The sequence below is a fragment of the Emys orbicularis genome, chromosome 20, assembly GCF_028017835.1.
Source record: "Emys orbicularis isolate rEmyOrb1 chromosome 20, rEmyOrb1.hap1, whole genome shotgun sequence".
Classification (NCBI taxonomy): domain Eukaryota; kingdom Metazoa; phylum Chordata; order Testudines; family Emydidae; genus Emys; species Emys orbicularis.
The window spans coordinates 706,533-732,189 of NC_088702.1; the positions used below are offsets into that span (position 1 = coordinate 706,533).

General features: G+C 67.3%; 1 protein-coding gene across 1 annotated transcript; it reads right to left on the bottom strand.

Annotated features, from left to right (window-relative positions):
• Nucleotides 1-1,379: 1,379 nt before the first annotated feature.
• On the bottom strand, nucleotides 1,380-20,587 carry EFNA3 (ephrin A3). The gene is made up of 5 exons (XM_065420440.1): nucleotides 20,472-20,587; nucleotides 2,785-3,074; nucleotides 2,197-2,262; nucleotides 1,917-1,994; nucleotides 1,380-1,501 (listed from the first exon to the last, which is right to left on the bottom strand). The coding sequence occupies exons 1-5, from the start codon at nucleotides 20,585-20,587 to the stop codon at nucleotides 1,380-1,382; spliced, it is 672 nt and encodes a 223-aa protein (XP_065276512.1).
• Nucleotides 20,588-25,657: the final 5,070 nt, after the last annotated feature.

A 25,657-nucleotide genomic window follows, 5' to 3' on the forward strand; every position in this document is an offset into this window, starting at 1 on the left:
CGGGCAGCCCTTTGAGCTGCTGTTTGCACAGGGAGGGCCCTGCCCTGGACTGAACCCGCTCCCCCTGGCAGGGGCCAGGGAACGCAGCCAGCAAGAGCCCCCAGAGAGCCGGGGGGGGGGGGGGCGCGATAGCACCTCCTGGACCCATCCAGACCCTGGGGTGCCAGGGGCCAGACCTAGCGCTGAGCCCGCCAGCCTGGCAGAGGCACTGGGATGGCATGTGCACAGGGCTGTCATGCACAAGTGCGCCAGGGGAGCTGTAAAGGTGGGAGGGCCCAGCCGGGAAGGGGGGGGCGGGCCTGCCTTGGGACCAGGAAGTTGGCAGTGCTTGTCAAAGGCCTCTGCCAGCTGCGCCCGAGGGCACCTGACCCGGTGGCCCCAATCCAAGCAGCCCAGGGGTTGTTTTTTTTTAATCCTTTTATTTTTTATAGACTAAGAGCAGAATATGAAAATCACCAGCCAAAGCACTTGAAAAAAAGGGCGAGTTGCTTTTTTGTCCCCCAAAAAGTGTCTGTGCGTTTGCATAGGTTGGGTCTTCACAGAAGACGAGGAGAATCCAACACTTTCTGACTATGTACAGGCCGGTCCGGGGCCCGCGCTGTTGCCTACGGGCCTTATAGACAGATCTCTCTCGATAGCCGCTCTCTGTACAGGATGTATAGCTCTCTATATAGGTATGTACAGCCCCCAGGCCTGGGGAGCCCTGCCCCCCACAGCCCGCGCACTGGGGCTGGCGCTGCTCATCCATTGCAGGGTACATGGACCCGGCCAAGCGTCTGGAGGGAGCCCGCAGCCTGGGTATCCCGAACCACGGCCAGGGCCGGCTGGCACCACAGAGCCCCCGGCCCAGCCACGGGGAGCCACCGGGCGATGGGACGGCTCAGAGGGGCTGTGGGCACCGACGCCCCATGCATTTGCCATGGGGGCAGGAGGCAGCCAGGACGCGGTGGGGGCTGTGACACAGAGGCTCTCCACGCAGGATGCGCCACTCCCAGAAGGGCTGAGCTGAGTCCCCACAGGAGCCAGTCGCTGGAGTCCGGGGGCAGATCCCGTGCTCAGGTGAGTAAGGGGGGCAAACTCCCTCCTTGTCCTCACGCAGCAGCTCCCAGGGCAGGCTACATCCTCCGGTGCCCAGGCTGGCGTCTGCTGCCGCACCCCCCCATGGTGGGGGGGCTCAAGTGGGTCTCTGGCTGCAGCAGCGCAGAGAGCAGGGCCTCGCGGTTCCATGTCAGGGCGGTGGGGGGCCCGGCTTCCCCCCGGCTTGCCCCCTTCTGTCTTTTCCAAACAGCCGCTGACAGAGTCCCAGCGCCGGGGGCGGGGGCAGCTGCTGTGTGGAGCCAGAGCCAGGCCCAGGCCCCCCCCGGCCGGCCGACGCCAGGCTAGGAGGCCAAGAGCGACATTAGGAAAAACGCGGCGGCCACGGCCAGTGGCAAGTGTTCCCGCTTGGGGCTGGTGCCGCTGATGCTCTTCTCCAGTTTGGGGTTCTCGGGGTTAAAGTTATCTGGAGAGAGAGAGAGAGAGTGTGAGCGGGGGTGGCAGGGGCCACGCGGGATGGGGCAGAGTGTCGTCCGTCCCCCCCCCCCCCCCCGGGGCTGGCAGGATGCAGAGCCGAGCTCCACAGCATGGACGGGTTCCCACCGGGCCGGGACCCTACACGGGAGTTCAGGGGCATTTGTGCTGATCAGAGTGGTGGGGGAGGGGGGAGGGGGGTGTCTTTTGGCCATTCCAACCCCGGCCTCTCCCAGCAGGGGGCGCTGTGGGATGCAAGATGGAGCGGGGGGGGGGGGGAGAAAGAGTTCCTGGCTAGTCCGACCCAGGCCTCTCCCAGCAGGGGGCGCTGTGGGGGTGGGGCGGGAGTGCTGGCTGTGGGGGGCAGTGCCCCACGCTGTACTGCTGCGCTGGTGCCCTACACTCACCCAAGTCCTCAATCTTCACCTCGGGCCCCATGGTGAACTGCGGGAGGGTGGGCACCGACTTCTCCCCGGAGTGCGAGGCTGCAGGCAGGAGAGAAGAGTCACAGCCTAGGGGCCAACCCCCAGTGCCCTGCACTCATGAGCCAGGGGAGCCGCTGCCCCTGGGGCTGCCCCCACGCCCGATACCCCCTCCCAAGAGCCCCCGCTGGACACGGACACGCTGCCCCTTCACCTGCCCCCACCCCCCGGGCATTTGCACACGCATGTGCAAGGCTGTACTCACTGGAGGCGCAGCACACGAACACCTTCAACTTTAGACAGGCCCGGCGGTGATTGTGCTTCGGGGTTGCTGCAAGAGAATGAGGGAGCCCTGAGATCACACCTGCCCCCAGGGCCCTCCCCAGCCAGGGCAGGGGGCTGCTGCCCCTAGGGGGAGCCTGGCATGACTTTAGGGAGGCTGCTGGGGCACCATGGGGCCACACCGCAGCTGCAGATTCGCTCCCCCCCCCCCAGGGCCCTGCCCCGTCGCCCACCCCCTGGTGCCCTGGGGCTGCAGGCCGAGGCTGGGGAGGGAGCGCTGAATAAAATGCAGAACCCGTTGCTTTGCAGAGGCGGCTCCGGTCTTGCAGCTGCCCCGGGCTCGGTGCACAAGCCTGGCAGAGCTGAGCAAGGGGCATTTCTGCCCAGGGGATGGGGCTTCCCAGCCAACCCCCCTTCCCCGTGCAACGCCCCAGGCTGCTCCCTGCACCGCCTCCTGGGGTGGTGCAGGACCCCCCCCCCCCCCCCATCAGACCCCTCTTGGCTCCACTGGCCCCCCAGCACCGCCTGCTAGCCCCCCTTGGCCCCACTGGCCCCCCAGACTCCCACATACAGATGTAGTAGTACTCGTGGCCGGCGTGGAACTCGTAGCCCAGCGAGAAGGCGCTGTACCGCTGGAACTTCTCCGAGAACTTGATGGGGCTGTGGGGCGCATGGGGCCGGTTGCATTCCCAGCGCTTGAAGCCCTGGCTCGTGTTGCAGGTGCGGTAGCCCTCGGCGTTCACCATGTAGAGCACGTACTGCTCCATCCTGTGCGCGGGCACCGAGTCGTTGTAGTGCGGGCAGTAGATGTCCAGGTAGTCGTTGACGTTCACCTGCACCGTGTAGCCCTCCCGGTGCAGGCTGGGGGGAGAGCAAGTGTCAGGGGGCAGGCAGGACCCACCCAGGGCCCCCACCCTGCCATGCAACCCCCCACCCAGGGCCCCTGGCCCAGCCCCACACCTGCAGGGAAGGGACTCACACCCATATCCCTGTGCTCAACACCCCGCCCCCCCCAGCCTGTACAAACCACCTCCGCACGGACAGACCTCAGACAGGGGGCAGGGACCCAGCTGTCAGGGCCTGGGCACAGGGCAGGGTGGAGAAGGGGGGGCCTGACGGGGAATATTTTCCCAGCTGCCACTAGAGGCAGCACCGATCCTCACATTCATGGAGTTGGGAACCCCCCCCCCACAGCAGCGGGGGGGGGGGGGCCCTCAGGCACCTGCCTGCCCCTGCAGACACCAGGCACTGAATCACAACCAGCATCAAAACCACCATGATCCGTCTGAGCAGCAACTCAGGAGAGGGGCTGCGGGTCGGGAGTGAGGGGCGCCGGCAGAGCTGTCGGGGGGAGCAGGGGCCTGGGGGTCGGAATCGAGGGGCACCTCCCTGCCCCCCTGCATGGGCTCTGACAGCCCAAGACCAAGGTCTCGGTAAGGCTCCCCCTGCACTAAAGCAGCTGCCAGGCAGCTCCCCCAGGTGAATCCACACACAGCCCCTCCATGCCCCCCCAGACCAGACCTACGGGGGCTGCCTCCGTGGTGCCCGCGCTGCGGCTAATGGGTCTTGGTGGGAGGTTGCCGCGGAGCAGAGATTAACGTGGCCCAGCACCACGTTCCAGGGTCACGGAGCGACGCTGGGCACCGGTGTCCCAGAACTGACCCCCTCCCCAATGCCGTGACCTCCCAGCGCCCGCCTCCACCAGCCAAGGCTCTATTTACCGACCCCCCCCCCCGACACGTCTAACGAGGGAACCAGCCTCTCCCAGAAGGAGGCGCTGGTGTGGGGACGGGATGGGAGCTCCAGTCCAGTCCACACCTGGCCTCTGCCATCAACACGGCCACCCCAAAGTCTGGTGTGGGCCGGATCCCCCCAAGCTCTCGCTGTGTGTGGGGCAGGGCCGGTGGCCTGCAGGGCCCAGAGCTGGCAACAGCCCCGTGCAGCCTGCCCTGGTCAGAGGCTCATGAGAGACACACCAGGGCCTGGGGTGGGGGGGGGGAAAACACGCAGCAGGGGCGGGAAGACGCTGGCAGTGGGCTGCCCTGAGCACCAGCAGCGACCCAGCCGCAAACGAGGGCCGTGGGTGGGCGTTTGCCACAGGGCAGAGCGATGGGCCACTCCTGCCAACCCCATGGCTGCACAGAGCTCTCCCCCCCCCCCCACGGGGCTCACAGCCCCACACCCCGCAGGAGCAGCTCCCCTCCCCCCCACAGCTCCTTCCTCAATAGCGCCCCCCACTGAGCATCCACCCCCCCTCGCCCGGGTCCCTTGTGTTTCTCAGACACAGGCTGCCACCTGCAGCCCCCCGGGTCACAGCAACCCCCCCACTGCACTCACCGCACAGGGCCGAACCCCCCCACCCCCCCGGGCGGCATGGCCGAGGAGGGAGTCCTGGCACCCCAGGGGTTCAGGAGAGGCAACGGGGCAGGCTGGGGGGAGCGATGGCACCTTCGAACTATGAGCTGATAGAGGGGGTGAGACGGGAGCCCCCCCCAAGCCACTGGCCCATCCAGCCCCAGCTCACAGCATCCCCCAATGACCCCCAGCAGGTCCCGCTGCCCCCTCCATTTACCCCGGAGCCCAGGCTATGGCTGACTCTGTTCCCAGCTCCCCAGTATTGGGGTGTCCATGGGACCATACAGGCCTGGTGCCTGGTGCTGTAGCCAGGAGACAAGCCTGGAGGGGCATTGCATCGCTGCTGAACAGAATCAAACTGAACAGAATGCAAAGCAGGGGACACAAAGGGATGTTAGCCCAACGGGCTACACCCCAGAGCTCTCCTGCCCAACCCCAGGGAGCTGGCGAGGAGTGGAGGGGGCCCCGGCTGCCAGCCCCCACTCTGGAGTGCAGCGCGGCACGGAGGAGGGGGGGTTCCCGGCCCTGCCACACGCCAAGGCTCAGAGAAAGGATTTTTCACCCTGTTCCAGCTAATCCCGTTACTGCGTTAATCCCGTAAAGGGTGGCCCTGCGGGAGCCTCATTTACATCGATTACGGCAGCAATCCCCTCAGATCCACTCAGGAGAGACTCCGGCGCTTCTAATCCGGGCCCGACTGAAACCCCGGCCTGGATAATCCTCCCAGCCGACACGCTGACCCGCCGCTCCTGCGCTCCGCTGGGAACAGGCAACGCGAGGTGCCAGCTCCACACACGGACCAGAGCCGCGGCTCTAGGCTCCCTGCTCCCAGCGCTGGGACCAGACAGGTGGAACCCCGGAGTCCGGGCAGGAGCCTGGGAACTCAGCCAATGGGCCTACACCATGGCCCTGACCGTCCTGGGGCCCATCTGGGGACACCGGAATGTTTGCTGCTGGCCTCCCCCTGTCCCAGCCCCCACCCGATCAATCCCATCCCACTCTGTCCCAGCTGCGTCCAAGTCCCAAACAGAGCCGGGCCGTGCAATGGAATTTCAAACCCACCCGTCCTGGCCCCACATCTCTATGACAGGCACTGACCCCCCAACACACGGCAATCTGCTCCTCCAGGCTGGCGCATGCCTGGGCACCACCCGGCCCAGCTGAATAGGGCCTGCCGGAAATGGGGCAAGAAGGTTAGAGGGGACTGAGTCCACAAAGCCCTGCTCCAGGGCTTGGATCGCTGGCGAGGCTTCCTGGCCAGGCTAGGAGATGCTGGCACAACCCCCACGCACTCTCCTTCGCGTCCCGCCCTGGCCATGCCCCCTGGTACCGCCAGAATTGTGTCTTATCCCACCCGGCCCCAGCCCCCTCCTAGCTCGTGGGGACTCTGACCATCGGCCCAAGCCGGTGTCTAGCTCAGCGCAGCTCCTGCGTTCTTCACCTCCCTCGCGCGGGATCCCTCCAGCCCCGGCTCGTATCACAGTGCCTCCCACTCTGTCTCCGTCGTCCTGCTAGCGAGGTGGCCGGAAAAGAACAGGAATATTCTGGGCAGTGCTGGGCCCAAGCCAGGGTGTCTGGCTGGCCGGCGTCTGGCCGTGTCCCTGCTCTGCACATGCGAACAGGGGGCCAGGCTAGCTTTTCCTGGGGGTGCTGCCAGGTGGGGTGCAGGAGGGGCAGGTCCAAGCCCTACCCTGGGTTCACCCACTGCGTCCCCCCTCCATTCCCTGCTCCCGCTGCTCCCCGGGTGCACTGAGCAGAGAAGAGTGGGACACCAGAGCTGTCAATCTGTCTGTGCTTGGCTCCCTGCAAGCCTCCCCCTCCACCCTCCTGCTTCGTCCCGGGAGCTGTAGTGCATCCCCCGCGGAGCCGTGGAGGGCCAGGGCTCCCCATTCCCCAACCTCCAGCTCCGCCTTGCCCTGCCCGGGGGACGGGGGTGCAGGGCTTTGCTCAGCCTGGGCGGCCAGAGCAGCAGACGTCCAGCCGTTCTCGCTTCACCCTCCTCCCGTGGGCGGCCCAGGCCTGCCATCTGCAGGCACAGGCTGGCTGCAGGCAGGGCACCGAGCCCAGCGGCACCCAGGGTTTCCATGCTTGTACCAGCCCCTGCGCCCCACTGGGGGATGGGGAGAACCTTCCACACAGCTCAGCCAGCGACAGAGACCTGGATACACGCCCTGGCAGCTCAAACAAAGGAGGCCGAACCTCCATACCCCATGCCCAGCTGGCACGGGGCAGCGGCTCCCAAACACCTCTTGTGCTCTTTCCTCTCTGCCCTCCCCCAGCAGAACCGCCCTGACCCCCTTGATCCCCAGGGCGAATGGAGCCAAGCTGCCCTGTTTCTCCCAGTAACCCGCCCTGCTGCCCTCTCCGGCACTTGCTGGCCCCGTACCACAGAGCCAGGGTCTGGCGCTCTGCAATGGATGTCAGGGCAGGTCCCCACCTCGAACCACCGGCTCACCCCCTCCCAGGGGCACCCAGGCCAAGCCCACCTGCAGCCCTTCTCCGTGCCCAGAAGGCCTGTCCCATCACAGAACGATGCATTAGGATTGGAAAAGGTGCCGAGAAGGGCCCCAACAACCATCAGGGGATGGAACAGCTTCTCTACGAGCAGAGATAAAATCTGGAACTGGTTCAGGTTGGAAAAGAGCCGACTAAGGGGGATATGACAGAGGGCTGTAAATCACGACTGGTGTGGGGAAAGCGAAGAGGGAAGTGTTATTTACCCCTTCACATAACACAAGAAACAGGGGTCAGCCAATGAAATTAACAGGCAGCAGGTTTAAAACACACAAGGAAGTACTTCACACAATGCACCTGTGGAACTCATTGCCAGGGGATGTTGTTCAGGCCAAAAGTACAATTGGGTTCAGAAAAGACTGGACAAGTTCCTGGAGGATAGGTTGGTCCATCAATGGTTGTTAGCCAGGACGGTCAAGGATGCACCCCCATGCTCTGGGTGTCCCTCAACTTGGGACTGGACGACAGGGGATGGATCACTGGATAACGCCCTGTTCTGTTCATTCCCTGGGAACCATCTGGCACCGGCTGCTGTCAGGGTTAGCTGGACCCAAGATGGCCGTTCTTACCTCCCTGAGCCCGTGAAGAGAGTCTCTCTGAGCAGCAATGCCAAGTGCCAAACGGATGGGTCCGTCCCCTGTACTCCCTGCCCGTCTCTGCCTCCCCGAATGCAGCGCGCTGGATGCTATGGAGTGGCCTAGCTGGGGACTGGGATACGACACTCCCAGACAGGCACCAGGCTGGATCCCCTCCCCCACCCTGGATCTCATGTGGGCCCCAAGCCACTACTGATGCAAGGGGGCGGATGGTGGACACTCCCCCAGCACAGGAGGCGTTAGGAGAACCCAGGAGTTGTGTGTGCTCAGCAGCAAGCCATGGCCCGTGGAAGCCAGATTCATGCCAACATTGCTGGACGGGTGCCCTGCCCCAGACATACCGGAGCTCCGGGGAGACACAGTGACCCAGTTTCCCCCCCCTCCAACTTCCCAAGCAACTGCCCCCCAATCATCGATCACCCGTCTCTCCTAGCGCCCATGGCAGCGCCTGGTTACCCTGGGTGCTCCCCTCCGGGGCTCAGGCAGACCCCCTCCCAGCAGATGAGGGCACAGAGGCAGGCAGCAGTTATCGGGGAGGGGGCCTGCAGGCGCTGGGGGGACCGGTGGGGCTTTGGCTCACCCTGTGCGACCCCATCTGGCCCAGTGGCAGGGGAGTCCCTAGTGAAGCAATAGGGACCAGGGGGCGGCTGGGCAGCAGGAGCAGGGCCTGGCCTGGTGAATGCCACACGGTGCAAAGATCCCACAGCCCCGCCAGTCCCCACCGAGCAAGGGCCCAAAGCCAGGCCTGGCGCTGATGGGTAATTCCTCCCACAGCGCCAGCGAGGTGACGCCCCAGCGTGGAGCCAGAGACCTTTCATGTGCTGCCTTTGATGTAGTGTGAAACGAGAAAAAGGCTCGTTATTAAAGAAACAGCCCTGAGAGAACCGTGTAATTAACTCCGCGTGGGACCCGGGGTGGCAGGCAGGAGCGCGCCAGCCCAACTGACCAGCCGGGGGTCCTGCTGGACCAGGCCCCTGGGCTGACACCACCCGGAGCCCCGCTCCCCCACCATCTCCCCTGCAGGCTTCACTGCATGTCTTGGCTGGTGGCCCCCAGGGCCCCTACCCGGGCCCAGCCGTGGAACAAGCCCCCAGGGCCCCACAGCCCAGGACGGAGCCACCGGGGGCAAGAGAACAGCCTCCATCTGCTCCAGGCCCTGCTCGGGCTGCCCGGCCTCTCCCCGCTCTGCCCTAGAGCTGGCCCCGACCCCCAGGAGAGCACCCCTCCCACAGGGGCCCATTAGAGCCAGCTCCTGATAAACAGCCTCGTTAAGGAGCCCCCACGCCAGCCCTGCAGGGAGGCCATGGTCCCTGGAGGGGGAGGGGGCATTTCCCAGCTGCCATCTGCCTCCAGCACCGGCTGCCGGGGTGGTGGGGCTGGTGTGCCACTGGCACCGTGCTGTGGTGCACCAGGGGCGAGGCCGGGTGGCTTCCAAGGGCCCCTCCCCGGGGGCAAGCCCCTCGCAGAGCTGGGGGAGTCCGCAGGCGTTCAATGGGGCAGCAAGGGTGAGAGCGCCTGTACCCGATGGAGGCACTGGGAGCTCCCACAGCACCCCCTGCTGGGAGGGGCTGGGATAGCCGGGATCTCCCCCTGCAGCCAGCACTCCCCCCTCCCCCCACAGCGCCCCCTGCTGGGAGTGGCTGGGGTCGGCGGATCTCCCCCTGCAGCCAGCACACCCCCCCCGTTCCACACAGCACCCCCTGCTGGGAGTGGCTGGGGTCAGCGGATCTCCCCCTGCAGCCAGCACCCCCCCCCGTTCCACACAGCACCCCCTGCTGGGAGGGGCTGGGGTAGCCGGGATCTCCCCCTGCAGCTACCACTCCCCCCCGCTCCCCACAGCGCCCCCTGCTGGGAGGGGCTGGGGTAAGCGGATCTCCCCCTGCAGCCAGCACTCCCCCCCCCACAGCGCCCCCTGCTGGGAGGGGCTGGGGTAGGCGGATCTCCCCCTGCAGCCAGCACTCCCCCCCCGCTCCCCACAGCGACCCCTGCTGGGAGGGGCTGGCATAGCCGGGATCTCCCCCTGCAGCCAGCACTCCCCCCTCCCCCCACAGCGACCCCTGCTGGGAGGGGCTGGCATAGCCGGGATCTCCCCCTGCAGCCAGCACTCCCCCCGCTCGCTCCCCACAGCGCCCCCTGCTGGGTGGGGCTGGGGTAGCCGGATCTCCCCCTGCAGCCAGCACCCCCCCCCCCATTGCCCACAGTGCCCCCTGCTGGGAGGGGCTGGCATAGCCGGGATCTCCCCCTGCAGCTACCACTCCCACTCCCCCCACAGCGCCCCCTGCTGGGTGGGGCTGGGGTAGCCGGATCTCCCCCTGCAGCCAGCACCCCCCCCCCGTTGCCCACAGTGCCCCCTGCTGGGAGGGGCTGGCATAGCCGGGATCTCCCCCTGCAGCCAGGGTTCCTGCCCCATGTTCTAGGTCAGTGTTTTGGCCCTGAGAGGCTCACACTAAGCTGCTGCTGCTGCTGCTGCTGGGGGCCTGGGCCAGGGCTCACGTCACGCTCCCGCCAGCACCCGGCCCAGGCAAGCTCATGAGCCGACCAGCGGCCCAAATTCAGTGATGCATCCTGGGCACGTTGCACAGATGCTGAGAAGAAGCTGCTGTGGCTCCCCAGCCACCGTCTGCCCCCATTAACCTGGCAGCCCCAGCAGGGCTCCGCACCCAGCAGCCGACTCCACAGCCCCACGTCCCTGGACCCACCGGGGGACTCTCCCCCCTCCCTCCTGCACAGGTCCATCTCCCCACGCCCTGAGCCCCAGAGGCGAGTGGGCAGGAATCCGGAATGAACAGGCCACTTCCCACCACGGCTCACGCTGCACTGAGTCCCGGCTCCCTATTTGCCCTCCCGGCTTTGCACCCACAGCACGACCAGGGAGCGCCTGGGACAGATACACTCAGCAAGAGCCCGGCCCAGCCCTGGCACCCAAGGGCACACGGGCCCGGGGTGCCCCAATCCGAGAAGGCAACATCCACAGGCTCCGCTTTCAGCCCCGTCCTGCTCCAGCTCCTGGCGGGGAAGGGGTGCCCCGGCCCCTTCCCACACAGGACCCCCCACCCTGGGGGCAGGCAGTCCCAAACGCTGCACAAACCGCGGCTGCCGTTCCAGGGCCTGCCCCCCAGGCCATGATCGACCTTGGCCGACAGTCTCCAGGACACCCCGGCTGCAGGCAGCGCGTGGCTCCCGAAGGGTTAAGCGCAGGAGCGGAATGGGCTGCATCACTTCTGCACGGCTGCGTTTCTGGAACAGAGCATTGCAAGGCAGTGGCACCTTCCGGCCTCCTGTCGGAGCCGGGCAGATGGATTCCCCCGGTGGACCCTTCCTGAGCACAGCCTGGGCCCGGCGCCGACAGCACACTGGCTACCTGGCAAGCCACAGCCTGGCGGCTGCTCTGCTCCCATCTGTGCAATAAACGCGGGCGGACGGCTACACGCTGGCGAACGCATGGTGCAGTGCAGCGCTCCCAGCAGCCGGGCCACCCCGACCGGGCCAGCACCACGCACCCGGCTGGTCCTGGCATGTCACCCAGGGGACAGCTACTCTCTGAAGCCAAGGAGCAGTGGCACAGCCAGGAGGGGGCCTGGGTGGCGCAGGGAGCGCTCATTTCCCTGGGGCCAGGACACCCCGGCACCCCCCTCCTGCAAGGTCCAGATCAGGCCCCTTGGAGACCCCGGGCGACCCCTCCCCAGCCAGGCAGCCCCTTTGTCTGGCTCCGGAAGCTGGGCCCTGTCGGTGCAGCCAGGGCTCATCGATTGGCCGGGGAACAAAAAAGCGCCACTGATTTACGTGCCCCTTTCAGCCATGTCCTGCGGCAGCCAGAGGCAAAGCCGCATTGACCGGCGGGGTCAGGTGAAGCCGGCAGCACAGACCCGCTGCCAGACAGACACCGAGCACCGGGGAGTACAGCCCAGACGGTCGCCAGCAGCCCCCCAGACACCCCTCCAGCCACACACGCGCACACAGTGCTTCAGACACGGTGTGCATGCAACACGCGTTGTCACCGCAGAGCCGTGCACACGCCGAGCCCCCCCGCAAGCACACGGACACGCTCCTGGCCCATCTGCAAGTCACACACAGCGTGCAGCACCAACACGCACCGCACATGCACCCCGTGAACGGCCACACCCTCTCCCCCCACATCCCAGGCTTCCCTGACACTTGGCCGAGGGGCTGGGGCTGGAGGGTCAAGGCTGAGGGTGAAGAGAGCAGTGCCACCCACCCACAGTGCCTGGGCCCAGCTCCCCAGAGCCCACCGGCTCCCCCAGCTCCCTGTGCCTTCATCCCCGCGGCCCCACAATCCTTTTAATCTCTGGTAAAGCCCAAACCTTCCCAGCTTTGCTAACAAGATCAATGAGCTTTTTAATTGGGTTTTAATTAAACGATCAATCCACAAGCAGCGACTCAATTACTGGCCCGGACAGGAGCAAGCGGATTCACCCCGGCCCCGCACACCCCCTTGCAACCCACCCCTTGTCCATGGCACCCTGGAACTGCACGTCCCCTTGTAACCTGCCCCATGCCCCCGGCACCCTGGCACCACACGTCCCCTCGTAACCCGCCCCTTGTCCATGGCACCCTGTGCCCCCTCACATGCCCCTGCCACCACATGGCCCCTTTGCAACCCACCCCGTGCCTACAGCACCCTGGCACCGCAGGCCCCCTAGCAACCTGCCCCATGCCCATGGGCTCCTGCACCATGTACCCCCTTTGCAATCTGCCCCCATGGCACCCTGGCACCATGTGCCCCATGCTTATGGCACCCTGGCACTGTGCACCCCCTCACAGCCTGCCCCATGCCCACTGCACCCTGCCACTGCTCACACGGGGCAAGGACATCCCACGCCAGTCCCCTCCCCACCAGCCCCAAGCATAGGCTGCCCCCAACCCCAGGGGTCCTCAGCCTGCAGCCTGGCCTGGTCTCGGACCCCACCCCCTGCCATGCAGCAGCACCCTCCTCCCCACACCAAGCCCTGCAAACATGCCGTGACTCACTGGGCACTTTCGGTGAACACCCTGAACCCCACGGGCACCAGCTCCTCCCGCAGCCTGGCACCCAGCACACCCCACTCCCGCCCGCCAGGCCAGGCGCTGCTGGAGCAGCCAGGGCACCAGGGCCCCTGGAGCCGGCCACGGGAGGGAGCACTCAGGCTGCCACAGGAAGGGATCTGTGCCCCACAGGGATGTCAGCGTACAGTGGCTCAGAGCTGCCCACCTGGCCAAGCACCGTTCAGTCCCCTCCGAGCGGCGGGAGCCCGGGGAGGGAAAGGAGCCTGGCTCCATGTTGGAGTTGCCCTGAGTCAAGGACCGAGCCACACCCACCGTGCGTGGGATCCCAGGGATGGGCCGCGCAGCCAGGCCGGGCGAGGTAATTACAGGCTGTAACGTGGAAAACATCACCCTCCCCTGCCTGGGGCTGCACAGCAGCGCCCCACAGCCCCCCACCCCCCCCGCTGGAGCGTGCCCCATAGCCCTCCCCTGCCCCGCTGGAGCGCACCCCACAGCCAGTGCCCCCCCTCCCCCTCCGCTGGAGCGTGCCCCATAGCCCTCCCCTGCCTCGCTGGAGCGTGCCCCACAGCCCCCCTGCCCTGCTGGAGCGTGCCCCACAGCTAGTGCCCCACAGCCTCCCCTCCCCCGCTGGAGCACCCCCCACAGGACCTGCTGCTGGGAACACCCACCCCAGAGCCAAGAGACTGCTCCCCAGCAGACCCTCTCCTCACAGCTCCCCCCACAGCCAGCACCCCCACCCAACTCCCCACAGTGCCCCCCACTGGGAAAGGCCAACCCTGGAGTAGCCAGGAGCTCCCCCCACAGCTGTCCCCACCCGCCTCGGTGCTGCACAGGGCAGTGATCTGTGGGGCTGGGCCTGGAGTACAGGGCAGACCGGTGCCCAGGAAGGGGCAGAGGGTCTCTCACTCCAGCCAGGGGGTGCGGCAGCCCCCTGGCACCCCTAGTTCCCCCCTAGGACCCCAGGGGTCACTGTGATGCAGGGCACACGGCCAGCCACTGTGCCGGTAACCCTGGCTGCCTGCCCACGCCCCTCCACTGGGAAGGGATCCGCTTGTTGGCCCTTCCCCGGCTCGAGAGCCAGCCCTCCACCGCTGGACAGTCTCCAGGCTGTCTGCTGGGGGCTCGCACCAGAGCCTCTGCCCGGAGGATGCTTTGCACCTTCCTTGGACCCCGGATCCCACGCCCCTCTCCAAGCTGGGGATAGAACCCAGGAGTCCTGGCTCCTGAGTCACTGGTCTGACCCACGAGCTCCACTTCCAATTAGAGGAGCCCCCCTGCCCCCCCCAGTGGGCACAGCGCTGCCAGGGGGCTAGCGGAGAGAGCAGCCCCCTGCCACCCCCAGCGCACAGAGAGGCTGCTGCTCTCAAGGGCTCTCTCTGGGTCTCCCTCGTTCGCTCCCGCTGCCTTCAGCGCAGAACCAGCCAGAGACGAGCTGCCTTGAACAGCTGCTGGGGGGCTGCACACGAGGCCCAAGCCCCCCCCACCCTGGGGGGCTCCACGACCAGCCCCCCGCTCAGCTCAAGCCACCAGACACTTGGATGCCCAGGGTCACTGGGCTCCCCCCACCCCCCTCCCCGTGTCTGCCCCCCAAGCCCTGCACCTGTCCTTGTCCCGCCCCTCGGCACAGCGCAGCTAGATCCCCACCCCCCCGTTCTCAGGCTGGGCCACGGGATGGTGGGATCGACACTCACCACACAGGGCGACCTGCCGGCCTCCCCCCACGCGCCCCCGGCACCCAGGGTGTCTGCCCAGAGCACCATGCAGACGTGGGAGGGGAGGGGTCGCTGCAGGGCTACGGACGGCCCAGACTGACAGACAGGGGCAGGAGGGGCTCCACGCAGCTGGTGGGGGGGGAAGCTCCAGGGACCCCGCTGCACAGGGAGATGGGACAGTCCCTGGCTGCACCAGGCCTCCCTCGGGTGGCCGTTCGGGGTGAGCTTGGTTCCCCTCCCCCCCCGACAGGGGGTGAAATGATGGAAATATTGGGGGTGCAGACGGGCTGCCCAATGACACCCCGAGCCCTGCCTGTGGGGCGGATGCAGCCACGTCTGGCAGCCCAGATGAGAAGAGGGGAGCCCAAAGAACAGCTCTCAGGAGCACCAGCACCCTGGAGCAAAGGGGCCCCCAGCCCTGCACAGCACCCGCTCCAGGGCACTGCCTTGGCCGCAGGCTGCCTGTGCCCCCACGGCAGGGCAGGGGCGGGGCTGGCAGAGCCCCACAGCAAACCCCCCCAAGCAAGCATGGGACAGGCAGGGGCTGCAGCCAGGGGAGGAGAGGGGAGGGGCATGTCCCAATGGCTGCTGGGGCAGGAGCCAGGGGACGTGAGAGAGACAGCGACTCGGCTGACCCAGACGCACCCGTGGGGCCGGGGGAAGCCGCTTGGCTCAGGACGTGCCATGTACTCCTAGCTAGGGCAGCCCCCCAGCCCGCTGGGGCAGTGCCCCCTCCCCCTTCTCCTGGCAGCACGGCTTGTCCCCTTCCCGGAACCCCACAGGCCCGCCCCCAACGGCCACCTTTGCCCCCTCGCCCTGCCTATGACAGCACCACACCCAGCTCCCACACACCTGTACACGACAGACCTGCGGCAGGGAGGGGGAGGCCGACAGACGGGCCCAGTGGCCTGGGGCCCTCGACAAGAAAACGGGGCACGTTCGGCCGGGAGGGTGGGGAGTGAGAGCAGCCTGCAGATCTGGGAAGGGCTGTTACAACGAGGAGCTAGGACACACCAGGGAGGTGCTGACCCGCAGCTGGGGAGATGCAGGGCAGGCATCCGGCGCGAAGGCGAATTACACTCTGGAGCAGGGAGGCTGGGGGACCACCACCACCCCCCCCCAGACAAAGCCCTGCCAGGGATGCTCCAGGTTTCCGTGGCCCTGCTCAGCACCGGGGGCCACACTCGATGGCCACACCCTTATGTGCCAGAGCCCGGCATCCCCCCCATCCCAACCCCTGGGAACCCACTCCCCCATCTCAGCCCCCGCCCACGGCGCTGGGGTTCCTGTCCCCTGAGAGATGCCTCCCCTGGCCCAGCCCCCCAGTGGCTGGAATCCCCCCACCCCAATATTTGTGTCTAGCATGGGCTACCCCCCTCGGCTGGCTGGGGCTCGGCTCCTTTAGCCCCCAGGGGCTGCCGCTGCGCTCTCCAGTTCATCCAGCTCCATCTGGTGCCAGTCGCCCACCCAGGGCCTGGGGAGGGGGTCTGCTCCCTGCACTGGGATCGAGCCCCCCACGGTCAGGCCGCTCGCAGGGTTCAGCTGCGTTTATCCCCCGCCTGGCCCTGGCCACTGCCCCTGGGAGCATACACCTGCCTCGGCCAGAGACGGAGCCCCCAGACAGCCGCACCCCTCTCCCCACGTACACCGCACCCAGGCAGAGCTGGGTCCGACCCAGCCACTCCACGACGCGCAGCTCTTCCCCCATTGTCCGCACCAGGGACCCCAGAAACGCTGCAAAAGGAGGAGCCCCCAGGAGCCAACTCCACCCCCCATGAGGGGTTCAACCCCCAGCAGAGTCAACAGGGCAGGAACCTGCGTCTGCGAGGCCCGGGCTGGCATGATGGCCGGAGGGTGGGGGTGCAGCCCATATTCTCCCCCCCCCCGCGAGGCCGCCCCTCCACACAAGCGGCCCCAAAGCTTCCAGGCTCGTTCTGCGCTGCAGTCACAGCCACGCCTGCCCAGCACTGCGCCAGCCACGCACAGGCCTCTGCCTGGGGAGGGTGGGGGACAGACAAGCCAAACCCACCTGCCCAGGCAGGGAGATGACAGGCAGCAAATCCAAGCACCAGCTGGGGCAACGCAGGCGGAGAGACCAAACGCCCGGCCCAGTTGGGCCAGGGGTGAGATGCAAGCAGAGAACCCCCCCACCCCAAGCAGAGCACGTGACGGAACGTGCTGCGCCCCCCTCCCCCAATTCCTGGGCACAGGTGGCAGAGGCTGGGGTCTGCCATCCCAGCGCCCCTCAGCCCCTGTCGTGGGGTCCCCAGCATTGTTCGTTAAGGGTCTGGGGCGGTTGGGGGGAGGTGCAGTGAGGAGTTACCCCCTCCCTCTTGGGGGCTCTGAGGGGTGGGTCCTTGAGATGGGACCGGGCAGAGCAGAGAGCGCCCTGCCCGGGAGCAGCTGGATCCTGGAGTGGTCACTCCTGGGCCTGGAGCAGCAGGCGCCCAGCCGGTGCAAGGGCAATCCGTTCTGCTCCGAGTGGGCGTGGTCAGGGCCCGAAGGGAGCGGCTGATGCCCCGGGGGCCTGTGATGCTGGTGGGGATGGGGCCAGGGCAGGGCACTGGATGCTGGAGCGGATAACCCCCTCATGCCCCTGTGGAGGGAGAGACACCAGCCTGGGGGGCAGGGGGAGGAGCAGAGGGAGTAACACCCCCCCCCAAGGGGACACACAAACACAGCTGCTGCTAGCCTGGAGCGCCAGGAGCCTCAGGATGGGGCGAGTGCTGGATTCGGGGAGTCACACCCCCAGCTCACCCCCTCGGCAATCCGGGACGCAGGAGCCGCAGCAGCCCTGGCGCACCAGGACCAAGGGGCTGGAAGGATTAGCAGGGCACCAGCTGCAGCTGGCACTCTCCCCCGGAAGGAGGAGCTCGCAGGCCCCCCCAGGAGCTGATCCCACTGGGGGTGCCAGGATTCGTGCCCCGCAGCCCAGGGAGCCGAACGCCCCCCGTCATTTCTCTCTAATCCTGATGCTTTGCCGCACGGTTGTGAGCGAGTCCGACCTGCCGCACTGCCTGGCCATAAATATCAGCGCTTCAGCGCGCCCAGGAACGGGACTGCCGCAGCCACCCCTGCTGGGAGCCGGCTCCCGTCGCGCCCCACGCTGGGCCCTATGGGGTGCAGGCTCACCTTGGGGTTCCTCCCTCCCCTCTCCCCTGGGGCTCGGAGGGGCGGAAGGGCCAGCGCGGTCTCTCCTGGCAGGCATTTTATCACCGAGGTGGACAGCCCAGATCCCTCCAGCCCGGGCGGCTCACGGGTGGGGAGAACCCCACGGGCACAGCCCCAGCGAGGATGCACCAGGCAGAGCCTGTCACACCAGCGCTGACAAGGGCGTGACAAGGGAACTTCCAGGGACACCGGACGGGCAGAGCTAGGAGCCCTGGGGCTGGGTCACCGGGGCCTGGCTAAGGGAGGGGCGAGCGGGAAGGTCCCTGTGAAAGGCGCCCGTGCCGGGGTGAGCCAGCCACTTCGCCATTGTGCTGCTCCTCGGCTCCGCACGTCTCACACACACGCGCAATTTATGGGGCCTGCGCTTCCGCCTCACGACACAATCTAAATGGGAAGGGAAGGCGCTACCCGGGGAACGCTCCCTCCTCGGACAAAGAGACACGGAGAGCAGGGGAGTGCCAGACAGACGGGGGGGGGGCACCCCCCCAGAACCGGCACAGCACAGAGATGCTCCGGCTGGACCCGGAGCCCTCCCCCGTTCATTGTCGAGTCCCCCTGCAAACGGAACCGGGGAGGTGGAGGCTGCGTTTTGCTAAGCGACAGTGTCCCCCCAGTGCAGAGCAAGTGGGCTGTGTTTGTGCAAACCCTCCCTTCCCCAGGCCAGGCCGGTGGGACACCCCCATACGCCCAGCCAGCCTGTGCCCATTTCACGCTTCCGTCAAAGCCCATGCGGCGCTGCGCTGCCCATCCCTGCACCACTGGGGCCTGGACTAGCCACTGGCTCTGCCATGGCAGTGCGGTGACCTGGGCTTTCCTGGTTGCAACCCGCCAGCCCAGAGCGACGGAGTGAACAACGCAGGGGGGGTTGCTTCGCTCCCAGCCATCGATCGGCTGGGCTCCCTGCAGCTCTGCTCACAGCGGCTCCGAACACGCCAGCAATCGTCAGATCTTCACTTACAAATCCTATTGACTGGTCTGAAGCGCTGGCTTTGTGACCCCTCCAGCCAACCGGGCCGCCTGCGCCCTGCCCCACAGAGCCGCAGGACAGGGCAGCTGGGCTCCAGGAGTCCAGAGCCTAAAGTGACCTGTGCAGGGCAGAGGGAGGCAGCAGCTGAGAGTGGGGGTGGCCCCCCAGCCTGCCCAGGCCCCATTCTATCAGCCCATATCTGCAGACAGCTCGCTCCCAGGGTCTTGCCCGCATTGCCTCGCCTATGCTGCCGGGGGGCCACGCCAGCAGCCCCGTGGGGGCCAGGAGCCCTCCAGTGCCCTGCCCGGCCTGCAGGGCAAACAGCCAGTGGGCACCGCAGCCCCTTCCCCTGCCAGCCTCCCATGCCGCCTGCAGCCAGTGGGTGTCGCCCCCCGCGCCCGCCCCAGACAGTCAGGGAGCGAGACGCTGTCTGTCTGTGCGCACCGGGGGGCAGACGGACGGACACACGGGCGCAGTTGCCCCCCCCAGGCAGGCATGGGCTGGCGCATGGCTTTGACTCACCCGGCTCCTGCGGAATCCATGCAGCCCAGCCTCCCGGGGCATGTTCAGACAGGGCCATCCACACTACGTGGGGCTCAGTGACAGGCCAGCCCAGGGGACCCCCGCGCCCTGGGCTCTCTCCCAGCACCCCCCCCCGGCCGCCCAGGGGACCCCCGCGCCCTGGGCTCTCTCCCAGCACCACCCCCCCCCGGCCACCCAGGGGACCCCTGCGCCCTGGGCTCTCTCCCAGCGTCCCCCCCCGGCCGCCCAGGGGACCCCCGCGCCCTGGGCTCTCTCCCAGCACCCCTCCCGGCCGCCCAGGGGACCCCCGCGCCCTGGGCTCTCTCCCAGCACCCCCCCCCCCGGCCGCCTAGGGGACCCCCGCGCTCTGGGCTCTCTCCCAGCCCCCCCCCCGCCAGCCCAGTGGACCCCCCCGCCCTGGGCTCTCTCCCAGCCCCCCCCCCCGCCAGTCCAGTGGACCCCCGCGCCCTGGGGTCTCTCCCAGCACACACACCCCCGGCCGCCCAGGGGACCCCCACGCCCTGGGCTCTCTCCCAGCACCCCCCCCCGGCCGCCTAGGGGACCCCCGCGCTCTGGGCTCTCTCCCAGCCCCCCCCCCGCCAGCCCAGTGGACCCCCCCGCCCTGGGCTCTCTCCCAGCGCCCCCCCCCCCCCCGCCCAGTGGAACGGCTCGGGACAGGTCCACCCAACAGGGCCGGAGCCAGCGAGTCCAGCCCCAGCTCACCCCTGGGAAGCGAGACCGTTTGGTGACCGCCCGCCCCGACCCAGACACCGCCCAGGCAACAGACCCTGCGGATGCTCCGGGCCCCCTGGCACCAGCTCCCCAGGCACCTTCCGCTTACAATAAACACCCCCCGCCCCGCCCCGCTCGCGCAACGCCTAAACCCACGGGCGCCAACGGGGCCCCTCCACCCGCCCGCGGGGGGCGCCCCAGAACAGCCCCGGCTCCCCCCACGGCCCTGCCCGGAGAGTCCAGCCCCTGCAATGGGCAGAACGCCGCGGGCCGGGGGGGGGACACGCGCCATAGCCTCGGGGGGGCCCTTGTGCACCGTGCCCGGCGCTGCGGGGCCGCCCCCTGCCTCTCCGCGCACAGCCCCCGGCCCCCGCCCTCACCACCCCGGGCTCCGGCCCCTCCATGGGGGGGGGGGCAGCATTAAGAGCAACGCGGGGAGGGGAGGCGGGGCAGGGGCCAGCCAGGGACAGGGGGCGGCCCGGGACCCCCCGACCCGCACGGAGGAGCCGCTTCCTCCCAGCCCGACGGGTCCCCCCCACTACACACAGCCTGCTACCAGCTCCACGGGGGGGGTCCTGGAGCCCCCCTGGCGCGCCCAAGCGCCGCTCCCCAGATGCGTGCGCCCCCCTCCGCAGTGTGTGGATCCCGGCCCCCCCATGCGCCCCCGGCCCGGCCCCGGACTCACTGCGCGTTGGAGCTGTTCCAGTGCACCGCGGTCCGGTTGCAGACGGTCCCCGCCGGCCCCTGGCTGAGGAGGAGCAGCGGGAGCAGCGGCAGGAGCGCGGGCAGCCGAGCAGCCATCCTGCCCCTGCAGCGGCGCTAAATCCCCGCGTCCTCCGCCGAGCCCAGCGCGACCCAGTGAATGGAACCGAGCCGGAGCCGCCAGCTCGCGAGCCCAGCGCCAAGCTCCGCCCCTGCGCGCTCCCGGGCCCGCCCCTTCCCTTCCCTGCGCGCTCCCGCGGCGCGTTCACAGGCCGGGGGGCGCGCGCGCGCTGCTCCGGGCCCAGCGCGGGGCGCCTTGTTCACGCAATTCTACCCTCCCCCCAGCCCTGAGGGCCTGGCTCAGCTTCCCCTCTGTGCCAGGGGGCCATGACCCGAGCCGGGCTGCCTATGGGGCCAGCTGCTGGGCATGCTGACAGCGCCCTCCTGGCCCCACACCCCAGGCTCTCTCTGAGCCCCCCCGCTCTGGGCCGTGGCGGAGAGCAGCTGATGGCCTGAGCACAAGCCTGGGAGCCAGGGCCCCGCTTCCCTGCTGTGCCACGGGTGACTCGTGCCTCAGTTTCTCCATCTGTAAAACAGGGATGCTCTCTGTTCTGCAGCAGGTCACAAGGATGCTCTGGGTTCTATTCTTATATACTGCTTTCCCCACATCCCACTGCGGCTCCCACAGGCGCTTTCCCCTGTGGGCCAGGAGAGAGGCATTTGTTTGTCTTCACACATTTCCCTCCTGGCCGGGTTTGGGCCCGATTCCACAACTGCTTCGTTTGCGACACTTTATTATTAATCGTCTGTCGTGCGGCACCTCCGAGGCTCCGGCGTGCTGGGCGCTGCAGGCAGAGGGGAGCCAGCCACTGTCCCTAGGAGCTAACCCTCCACCTGGACAGACAGACTGCGGGGTAGCGGCCCAGAGGGGGAAATGGTCACCCAGCAGATCAGTGGCAGAACCAGAACCCAGGTGTCCTGAGTCCCAGACCAGTTCCCTGTCCACTGGCTCAGGCCGCCTCTTTCCCCCGCTCCCTTGTCACAGGCTGCAAATCCCGGCTTCAAAAACTAAAACCAAGGGAATAAACCCCTTTGCTGCTGAAGGACCTAAGCCCAGCTCCGGCCGGCAAGCCCCAGGGTGGCTCCCTGGAATGCCGGGCACCGGAACTGGGAGAAGTAAACTTCAGCACTTTACTCCTCCGCTGCCCGGTTACGACACCTCCTTACAACAGGAAGGCTTCCTGGACCCGGGCCAGCGCTGGATTGGCAACTGACATGGCACAACCCTGGGGAGTGGTTGGCAGCTGAGGAGGCCAATGTGATTTCCCAGCACCCCAGAGCGTGCTGGGCCTGTTCGGGGGGGGGGGGGGGCTGCCCCACATTGCTCCCACAGTTCCCTGGCCTGGGCTGCCCAGCCCGAGACACTGCAAAGGGGCCTGGTTTTGTGCCGCGCTGGATGCCCGAGTCCGGGGCACGGCAGGGGCTCAGAGCCCTGAAAACCAGGCTGAGCAGATGCTGCATCCCCCTCCCCCAGTCTAATGGGGCCGCAGGCAAGCGAGGGAGTGGGGTGGCTGACTCCGCAGCATCGGACACAGTTAATCTGCGACGCTCTTCCTTCCGAATGCACCTGCCAGGCCTCTCGGACCCAGTTCCCAGCTCCGCCACCCTGTGAGTCCCTGCCTTTCTCCCAGCCTCAATTTCCCGCTCTGTGCCGCGGGTGGCCGGGAGGCTGCGCTGGGAGAGACGTACCCTCCTGCTGGTGCCATGGCCAGCAGTTCAGAGCCATGGCCACCTCTTCCTCCAGAAGCTGCGAGTCACGGCTCTGCCCCCAGCCCTCGGAGCCCCCAGCCCGTGAGCAGAGCAGGACGATGCCACCTCTGGCGTGGGGGGGGGGAGGTGCTGGCAGGAGCCCCCACCAGGAGGGGGGAGGCAGCTGGTGAAACAACAAGAAAGACCAAAAAAGCCTCTATTAATTATTCATCTGAAGAAGTGAAGTGAAGAAAATAGACCACGTGCAAGAGGCTCCCAATGGCCGTGGGGGGAGGGGGCAGGAGGAAGGCAAAGGGATGGGAGTGGGGAGCATGGGGCAGGGAGAGGGCGCAGAGAGGAGGGAAGGGGTGAGGCTGTCTGGGCTGCCCCAGCTGGGCCAGGCCCCCAGGGGTGCTGGACCATTCCTGCTCACGCTGGGCGGTGAGGGACGGTGCCCAGCCCAGGAGCGCCACCTACCACCACAGGGCCTGGGTCAGGGGAGGAACAGCTGCAAGGCCCCCTGTAGGGGGGGCCGGCTCCCATCTGGCCCCAGGGCAGGGGGACTGGCTGGGGACATGGCACCTTTCCCAGCGGGGGTCGGGGGGACCTGGCTCCAGTCTGCCTGGAGGGTGGGGCTGCTGGCTGGCTGGGGGAGGGGGGGGCAGGAGGCCGGGCTGGTGCTTCGTTGAGAGCAGTGTGACAGTGGGAAGCTCCCAATGCCACCTCTCTCCAGGGGGTACCAGGAGGATCGGGATGGAGGGGCCCTCCCCCTGCACGCGCACACGGAACTGGAATGCTGAGAGTACGTCTACACGGCAAAGTAAGCCCCAGGGTCGCACTCAGGCTCAAGCCTGACCCCTTCCGTCTACACACAGATCATGCTAACCCAGGGCTAGACGCAGGGTCCCAGGGCCCCGGGGAGGAAGGTCTGAGCCAGAGTCAAGCTGGAACCCAGGGTTCAAGCCCTCTTGCTTTGCCATGAAGACGCAGCCCCACTACATTCCTGCTGCAAGAGTCCCCCCAAAGTATCCCACAATGCCACAGGCAACTTTCTTTGTCCTCTGGACAGTCGAGTTTTCTCACAAGGGGCTGGAGCAGACACATTTTGGGAGGGCGCTAGGAAGTCGGGGCGATGGGGGGCTGGATTCAGTCCCGCATAACACAATGCAGATGCTGGGGCCCCGGGTTGGAACCCAGGGTTCAACGACTCCTAACCTGGGTTACAAATGCGCGTAGATGCAGCGGGAGGGTCCCAGGACAGCCACCCGAGCCCAAAGGTTGATGCCACATGCGCCCCGTGAGCCCAAGGCAGCGGCCAGGACACGCATTGGAGACATCCCCTTAGTTAACAAACCCAGGGGCTGCTAACTTGAGTTCTACTAACCCTGGGCTTACGCTGCATAGCAGCCGTACCCGGAGACGCTTGGGCTGACAGCGGGACCGGGGCTGGCTCCAGGAACTCTCCATCCAGGGGTCTCTGCAGCGGAGTTATTGGGGCTCAGAACCACCACCCCAGGCCCTTCTGCCACCCAGCCGCAAAGCAGACTCAGTGGGAGCTGTGCTGATTGCTCCAGGATAGATGGAAACGCAGCAACATGCAGCCCCGACAAGGCAACTCACATGCTTAAGAACATAACAGCCACCCCGGGTCACAGCCACGGTCCAGCTAGCCCAGTGCCCTGTCTCCGGCAGTGGCCAGTGCCAGAGGCTGCAGAGGGAATGAACAGAACAGGGTTGTTATCGAGTGATCCATCCCCTGTCGTCCAGTCCCAGCTCTGGCAGTCAGGGGCTGGGAACTGTTGCGTGCGGTGTTTCCATGTAGAAACACCCCACACGTATGGCGACGTACATGCTTCCCCAAGGAAACGCCACAAACACCGAGCAACACACGCTCCCCCCTGGAACCTCCTGCATGGCGACACACATGGAAACGCCCCCACACTGCACCGCACGTGCCTCTGCACGGAGACACACAAACACGCCCGTCCGCACAGAAATCTCTCACTCTCCCGGCTCACACACACACAGACGCGCTCACACCTACACAGAGAGGCAGCCAGCAAAAGCACACCTACACCCAGAAACACACACACACACACAAGCTTGCACCCTCCCCACAGAGCAACACACAAACCAACCGCACACCACAACACGCGCACCCCTAGGCCTGGCCAACCACACATACACCCGCCGGCAGCAGGGCCTGCCCTGCCCCCTGCCCGCTGCCCAGTACCCCCCCCCCCCATCTCCCCCCGGCAGGCTGCAGATGGAGCTGGGCACTGCTTGGGTGGGTCCGTGCAGGTCGGGGCGGAGCGGCCAGCATCTAGTGGGGAGGGAGCCCGCCCGAGTGCCCATGTGTCTGGCCGCAGCGAGAGGGGGAGGCTGTTTGTCACTCGGCGCTGAGTCACTTCCCCACGTCTGTGGCAGGCGGCTCCCGTTCCCACGTGCAGGGAGGGTTTCCAGGCGCTGTCCCTGGCTCCCTCTCCTGGGCCTGTCACTGCGGGAGAGCTCCCAGCGCCAGCCCCTGGCTGGCCATGCCCTTGGGCCCTGCAGCCCCTGGGTTGGCCAGCCCTGGGGAGGAGCTGGGGCAGAGGGAAGGGGCTGCTGCCAGGGCCCCGTGGGGTTGGGGGTTTCACCATATGAGCCACAGGGCTTCCCCATCCCCGCTGGATGGTGACCTTGGATGCCCCTCTCCCCCGCCCTCCCTGATTGGAATGCGGCTCTCTGTCCTCCCCCCTCTGCCAGTCAGTGATGTGAGCGAACCTCTCCCCACTCCCGTGGCAGTGCTGCCCTTCGTCACTGGGCACCCCCCGCCCGCACACAGGGCAGGGCAGACGGCACTCGGGGTGGGGCTGGGCGAGACCCTGTGCTGGGGCTGCTGCGACCTGGGGCTTCCCCTCCCGCCTGCGGCCTGGAGCCGAGATCCTGCCGCCCGCCCCAGGAGGCCACATCTCCCAGGGGACAGAGCCCTGGGCCAGGGTCCTTAGAGTGGGCCTCAGCCCCTGGGGGCGGGGGAAGAGCAGCTGGCCCCACGGCTTCCTACTCAGCAGCCAATGGGGCAATTGGGGTCTGGGAATGGGGATGGAATCTGGCCCCTACGAGGCTGAGCGGGGAGAGAACTGGGCCTCCGCGGGCTGGCCACGGGGGGACCAAGGGCCGGGCCCAGGGGGGAATTAGGTCCCGATTGGACCCAGACCCCTTGGTGAGAACTGGCTGCTCCCGGGAGGGGCCCCTCGCCTGGATCCTGGCCCAGAGCGTGTCTCGTGGAGAGGGCAGCGTGGCCAAGCGCCACAGACATGGCCGCTGGGTCATGTCTGGACCCAGGATCCAAACCCGTGACCTGAGGATTCCCCGGCAGCAGGGCCCTCCCTCCGCGAGGCTGTGGGGGCGCCCGGGACGGCCCAGCCCGCTCCATCCTGA